The sequence below is a fragment of the Anguilla anguilla genome, chromosome 3 (assembly GCF_013347855.1).
Source record: "Anguilla anguilla isolate fAngAng1 chromosome 3, fAngAng1.pri, whole genome shotgun sequence".
Lineage (NCBI taxonomy): Eukaryota > Metazoa > Chordata > Actinopteri > Anguilliformes > Anguillidae > Anguilla > Anguilla anguilla.
In genome coordinates this window covers 42,127,732-42,135,290 of record NC_049203.1, presented here as the reverse complement: position 1 = coordinate 42,135,290, position 7,559 = coordinate 42,127,732, and the positions used below count along the sequence as shown (strand labels likewise).

The window sequence follows — 7,559 nt, the reverse complement described above, 5'->3', positions numbered from 1 at the left end:
TCCCAGGCTTCACCGCGTGGCTCCTCCTACTCTCCTCTTCTTGTGTACGCTCTATATGCCCGTTGCATAGACTGTAAAAAAATATGCCACAGTTCTGAGCCATAGAGTGTATATAAGTTCAAACCTTAACTTATCTTCTGCACAGCTGAAAATATAGGGACCCAGCACAAAAACAGCAGTTTCCGTATATACAAAATACCATGAAATAAAAGCTGTGTCTGTACTTTTGTCTCATGTTCATCTTTTGATCTCAAATCCAAATGCCTTGAGTATATAGCAATAATAAATAATTTCACTCTACCATTTCCATACTTTTGGAGGACACTGATGCATAAAATTATGAGATGACTCCGGAAAAAAGAAGGGAGATATTGAACAGACAAACATCCACTTTTACCTAACACCACTGTTTCTAACAGCTCCTACCCAAAAACTGAAAACAGAGTCACCTTGCAATGAGTTCTTGGCATGGATGATACAGAATGTACTAAATATACATCTAACCAAGGTTAGGTTTGTGTCAGAATTAAACTTTTAGGATTTAATGAAGAGGATAAATATCTGAATCTGACCAGCTAGATTCTGATAGATATTATTCTGAATTCTCAGTACAATTCTAAATGCAACAGTGGAATAGAAAACTGAATTTTGGTTGCAGTGGACATTTTATAATATTGACAGACACAGATACTATAAATAACTTGTGCTCCAAGGAAATAGAATAGAGTATGGCAGTGTATTATGAATCAATATTGAAACTCTTTTTTTTTTTTTTGAAACTTCACTGTAGTAAATAGTGCAAATTAGGGTTTTTTGTGTGTGTGAGTGTGTGTTTCATTATTACATTACATTACAGGCATTTAGCAGACGCTCTTATCCAGAGCGACGTACAACAAGTGCAACAGTTCGAAGTGCAGAGGTGCAGAAAAACACACTAGAGTGAAGTAAAGATCGTAGTGCCAGAAGTGACCACATAGATCAGGACTCCAACCCTGTAGGGTAACCTGTTCAGCAAATAAACAAAACAATCCTGCCAAGTACAAAACTAGCACTGAAATCACATTTGCCTAATCAGAATCAAACAAAACAAACCTGTCAAATACAAAACTAACGAGATCGCATTAGCCTAACTAGGTACATTGAGCTAAACTAGAGGCTAGGGAGGGGTGGGGAGAGGTGCAGCCTGAAGAGAGGCTTTAGTCTGCGCTTGAAGGTAGTCAGATTCTCTGCTGTTCTGACCGCCACGGGAAGGTCATTCCACCAGCGAGGGGCCAGGACAGACAGCAGACGCGAACGGGAAGTACAGACACGAAGAGGGGGAGGTGCCAAGCGTCCAGAGGTGGCAGAACGGACAGGTTTGGCTGGTGTGTAGGGTCTGATGATCCTCTGGATGTATTCTCGTGCTGACCCCTTAGCTGCCTGGTATGCAAGCACCAAAGTATAACATTTTAAGCAAACAATAACAGGCAGCCAGTGGAGGTCAGTGAGCAGGGGGGTGACATGGGAATGTCTGGGGAGGTTGTAGACCAGACGACCTGCAGCATTCTGGATGAGCTGCAGGGGTCTGATGGCGGATGCTGGCAGACCAGCTAGCAGCGAGTTGCAGTAGACCAGGCGGGACAGGACCATCACTTGAACCAGGAGCTGGGTTGCGTAGGTGGTGAGGAAGGGACGGATTCTCCGGATGTTGTACAGGAAGAACCTGCACATTCGACTCACTGCCGCGATGTTCTGGGAGAGGGACAGTCTGTTGTCCATCACCAGTCCAAGGTTTTTGGCAGTGGGTGATGATGACACCACAGTGTCCCCTAGGGAAAAGTCAAGGAGGTTAGAGGATGGAGCAGGAATGAAGATCATCTCTGTCATAACATTTTACATCAAAATAATTGCCTAAATTACTATATAAAACCCAAAAACCTATTTCAAATGTAAAATATTAATGTAAATATGTTGATGGTAGTGTTCATATGGCATATACTGTAATGTGACTAAAGAATGTACAGTAAATACATCCAATAGCTATCAATATTATAAATGACAGTACACGACTTCAGCGTAGCTTTATACTTAGCTGTCTTAGCAAGCTGCTACAACTGCATATTACACTACATGGCCAAAAGTATGTGGACACCCCTTCTAATTAGTGGGCTCAGCTACTTCAGCCACACCCATTGCTAACAGGCACATAAAATCAAGCATACAGCCATGCAATCTCCATAGACAAACATTGGCAATAGAATGGATCATACTGAAGAGCTCTGAGACTTTCAACGTGGTATTGCCAAGGTATGCTACCTTTCTAACAAGTCAGTTTGTCAAATTTCTGCCCTACTAGAGCTGTCGCGGTCCACTATAAGTGCTGTTATTGTGAAGTGGAACTGTCGAGGAGTAACAACAACTCTGCCGCGAAGTGGTAGGCCACACAAGCTCACAGAACAGGTTCACCGAGTGCTGAAGTGCATAGCGCGTAAAAATTATCTGTCCTTGGTTGCAACACTTACTACCAAGTTCCAAACTGCCTCTGGGAGCAACGTCAGCACAAGACCTGTTTGACAGGAGCTTAATGAAGTGGGTTGCCGAGTAGCTGCACAGAAGCCTAAAAGCACCATGTGCAATGTGCAATGCCGAGCATTGGCTGGAGATGTGTACAGTACGCTGCCATTGGACTCTGGAGCAGTGGAAATGCGTTCTCTGGTGTAATGACTCACGCTTCACTATCTGGCACTCTGATGGACTAATCTGGGTTTGGCAAATGCCAGGAGAATGCTGCCTGCCAAAATGCATAGTGCCAACTTGGGCAGGCAGCGTTCAGGCAGCGTTGGCCCAAACCCTTATCACAGAAATACTCGGGGTCCATAGTACTGCTGGTTTTTTTTCTCTCCCCGATAGTTAATTGATCAATTAATGTCACGGAATGATCAGAAATTTAGCTCGATTAGACGGCCAGATTTGAGTATCTGTACCTTTTGCTTGGCATACACAGCAGGATAATCGGCCTGAATTAGGGCCCAACTCGCCCCTCCTGAGAATCATGGGGTGTTCCCCATTTGTTGTTTCTCGGCACTTAATTGATCAATTAAACCAGTGGATTATGCAGTTAACTCGCTTCACCTGGTTTCTTGGGTGTGAAATGGTTGCTGATATTAAGGTTAAAACAAAAACCAGCAGACTCTATTAGCTTGCGGTCGCCCAGATTTCAAATCATAAATATCAAACCTATGCCACTGGCCTTTATTTTTATTTCCAGCTAAAGAGTACAGCACAATAACATGCTCAATCTCTTGTTGTGGTGGCATACAAAGTCTTAGGTGTTATACCATCCTGAACCAGACTGTTCCTGGTCTTGAGACTTACTTTCATGTTGAGCAGGACACCACGAGAAACTTTTAGCTCAAAAAGGAACACTAAATACTTTAATAAGACTTCTCCATGAAGACAGTGACCATGGTTGGGGACAGGCTATAAAAATCCTCATGTTTCAGTTCTGGCTGGTACATGGGCCTTCATACAGTGTTGTCTGCTGAGTCTTCAGTATCCCAAAAACCAAAGTTTTCGGGTCCATCAGAACCATCATGGAGGCACCGTGGCATCATAAGGCTCAGCTGATTACATTTCCAACAGAGGAAGAGATGAAGGCTGCTGGGGATGGGTTTTCCCACCTGGGAAACCATGATACCTTTCAGGGGTCAGCTGGTGCCATTGATGCATGTCATATCAGAATTAAGAGCCCAGGACCAGCTGATGGGCCCTGCTGCTCCAACAGAAAGCTATATTACTCCATCATCCTCCATGCTGTATCTGACTACAGGCGGATGTTCCTGAGTGTGTTTATTGGACATCTTGGCTCAGTTCATCATGCCAGGATATAAAGAAAAAGCACCATCTACACAAGAGCTCTATACCCTCCACCTGGTTATTTTTATTATTTGGAGATGGGGGCTACCTCTGTACTTGCCAGCCAATCAGAATTATCACACCATTTCAAGAGCCTGACCAAGGCTCCATGTTAAGACCTCCTTGCCAAAGAATCATCTACTGCTTCGAACCATGGCCAGGTTGCAGCTGTGGCCTTTCCCTTCTCTATCCCAGCACTAGATGGAGGATCTTTCAATACCTGGAAATGAATGCACTGTTTTAATTGTTGATGTCACCTCATGTCAACAGTATACATGATACCAGTGAATGTGTTACCCCTTAGCCTAATGGCTTAATAGAGATATTATAGGTAAAACTAGGTGATTAGTTACTAATTGAAATCAAATTTGCAAGTATAGCCAATGAGTTATGTTCTGAAAGGCATTTGATGAAGAATCAAATCCCTGTGGATTTAATATGGCAGAGAAACTTGTCATGCCCTGGGAAGTACCTTCACCGGCACATACTGAGTGACTGGAATGGAACTCAGAAAGTTACTGTCAGATCCAGGCAAAGTAATCAATAGAAAAGGATTAGCCCATCACTGAACAAGTTTAGCCCCACTTGTGCCACTACAACATGAAATAAAAATAATTATGAAATAAAATTGTGATTGTCATTGTGAAATGAGGTGTTACTCTGAAATGAAACAAGGAGGGAGCTTGAAAATTATATTTGGACATTATGAAATACAAGTAGTCTTGGAAAAGCCATTTTGATACAAAATCTGTTAGTATTAAATAAAAAAATAATTAAATATAATAATGTTGTTGTGAAAATGAGTATTTTATGTTTATTATAAAGGCATACTCACTCATTTAATTTAGAAAAATTAACTCACTCATTTAATTTAAAAAAATGATCCCATAGTCAGATACCACTTTTAAATAATTCTATTTTTCTCAGGTCTTTCTGCATTTTCTTACAGACATTTCCTATGGAAAGTCAAGTGGTCTATCCCTGAGCTATGTTGAACTGTGTAGTTGTAAGCTATTAAGGCATATTTATTCGTTGAATAGCACTTTCTCCCAGTCCCTTCTCTGTTAAAAAAACTAGGAATACAGCGTGAAGGGGAATATTTAATTGATTTCAATCATGTCCAATTTTTGCAACAAAGTAAGCATGCCATTGTAAGCAGTGAAATTTATTTACTCAAATTTATCGAAAAAAGAAACATATTTAAGAAGAAACGTGAGAATAGTAAATTCAGTTTCCTCATGCCCCCGTATTTTCCCTTCAAATGTCTGATATCCCTCCTTGACTTCTGTGAGGAGCCCCAAATTTTGTGCACACGCGGCACACATGCGCAGTACAGGCTTACTTCCGGGTGCTTCGCTATATAAGTTGATTTTTTTTATTGACGACACAGTTTGAAATGAAATATTATTAGGTTGTGACAGTGTCGACGTTGTTGTTGAACTAGTTCCTTCAGTTTACAGAAAAGGATATCTACAGGTAAGAAGCTAACTTGCTATCAATGAGGATTAAAATTTTAATTTCATGTTCATATTCGTTTTCTGTGCACTGACGCTATAATGTTAGCGGCCAGTACTTAATGTTAGTTTCACTCAAAATATGTAACTTGGCCAGATTGTTAGTAGGTGTGCCCGACCGGGTGCTACATAACAGATCATACTGATCCTCATTCGATTATAACATAAAAACTAGGTTATTTGGCTCTGAAAACATATTGTGTTCTTTTTTCCACAGATATGTCAACAAATAAAGTTGCACTTGTCACTGGTTCCAACAAAGGCATTGGCTTTGCAGTGGTGCGCGCATTATGTAAGGAGTTTCCCGGCGATGTATACCTCAGTGCCCGGGATGTTGACCGGGGTACTGCGGCAGTAGAGAACCTGAAAACTGAAGGCTTAAACCCATTCTTTCATCAGCTCGATATCTCCGATCCGGCGAGCGTGCGCCATGCCCGAGATTTCTTCAAGGAGAAATACGGCGGCCTCGATGTACTCGTTAACAACGCCGGTATTGCGTTCAAAGGTACAAATGATGCACTCCATTGGCATTGTGCAGGCTGCAACCTAGTTAACGGGTTTGGTATTCTAAAACTCCAGACGCGACGCTGCTAGTTTATTTCATTTGTTTGTAAGACATTTTATAGCTGTGTTTATGCCTGACTAATATAGCAGCATTCTATCCTCCCCCAGTTAATGATTCCACACCTTTTGGAATCCAAGCTGAGGTCACTCTGAGAACAAACTTCCTTGACACCAGAGATTTGTGCAACGAGTTCCTCCCTATCATAAAACCAGGAGGTAAAGTGTGCAGACAGGCAACCATTATTAGAGTTTCTGGTGACAAATTATAAGTTGTGATCTTGTGACTGGGTCTAATGAGTATGGGTGTGTCTCTGTGTGCAGGGAGAGTAGTTAATGTTTCGAGTGGAATGAGCTCCATTGCTCTGAAGAGTTGCAGCCCAGAACTCCAGGCAAGGTTCCGCAGCAATGACATCACAGAGGAAGAGCTGGTGATGCTGATGGAGAAGTTTGTGCAGGAGGCCCAGAAAGGTGAACACACCCATAAAGGCTGGCCAAACACGGCCTATGGGGTGTCCAAAATTGGCGTTACGGTGCTGTCCAGGATCCAGGCCCGCAGGCTTAGGGAGGAGAGGGCCGGGGACCAGATCCTCCTTAATGCCTGCTGCCCAGGCTGGGTGAGAACCGACATGGCAGGTCCCAATGCCGCCAAATCCCCTGATGAGGGCGCTGTCACTCCTGTCTACCTGGCCTTGCTGCCAGTTGGTGCGACAGAGCCACAGGGACAGTTTGTGTCTGAGAAGCAGGTGCAGGTGTGGTGAGCATATGACCTTCACAAAGTGAAGTGATAATCTAATACTGTTTATTACAATTTAATGATTGGCTCAGTGACGTAATGTGTTTTTTGTGTACAAATCAAAATATTTTCATTAATAAACAATAAATGTATGCTGATATTATATGAAATGACTCTTCTCTATCTCCTCTATTTAATAACACATGGGTGTTTCTGCAACTACGGACAACTACGGGCAAGTCCCAGCAGTGAAATTTTGGATATCTGTTAAAATTTCTCATATGATGCTTGATAAATATATACACAGTGTTATTACACATCTTGACATAAAAATAATTACTAAATGTGATTTAATCAAATTTATGACCATTAGATGGGTGCAAAGACCACTTTTGTTCATGTCACACAACTTTGGTCTCAATGTTGAGATGTAAAATGAGCTAATTAAATTACAATATGACATTTCAAATGAAATTGTTTCTTACAAATATGACTTTACACCATATTAAAATGATTTTTTTTGTTTACTGATCATTTATATGATTTTCATCTAAATGCGCCTGTCCCACACTTCTGAGTCCTTACCGTGACACTGAACAAATGCCATATAAAAGTTTTTTTTAAAGCCAAACAAATCTGGTTTCTATGGAAACAGAAGTTAGCAAGTGAGCACATGGATGACAGTTGGGCCACCCACACTAGGTGACCCTCAAGATCAAGAAAAACAAGGTAAAGATCATCTTTTCTTCTGAAGTATTTATTGTGTGTCCTTATCATACAGCTTAGTAATTGTGTATTTTGAACTGCATTTTAAAAATAAATTAATATTACTGTTGAATTCATGTATATTAGAT

General features: G+C 41.4%; 1 protein-coding gene across 1 annotated transcript; it reads left to right on the top strand.

Moving 5' to 3' along the window:
* The first annotated feature begins 5,211 nt into the window (after positions 1-5,211).
* Positions 5,212-6,878, top strand: cbr1 (carbonyl reductase 1). Its single transcript, XM_035407895.1, has 4 exons — positions 5,212-5,370; positions 5,626-5,913; positions 6,081-6,188; positions 6,294-6,878. Exons 2-4 carry the CDS (start codon positions 5,628-5,630, stop codon positions 6,728-6,730), a joined length of 831 nt encoding a protein of 276 aa, XP_035263786.1. The 5' UTR covers positions 5,212-5,370; positions 5,626-5,627; the 3' UTR covers positions 6,731-6,878.
* The last annotated feature ends 681 nt before the right edge of the window (positions 6,879-7,559 follow it).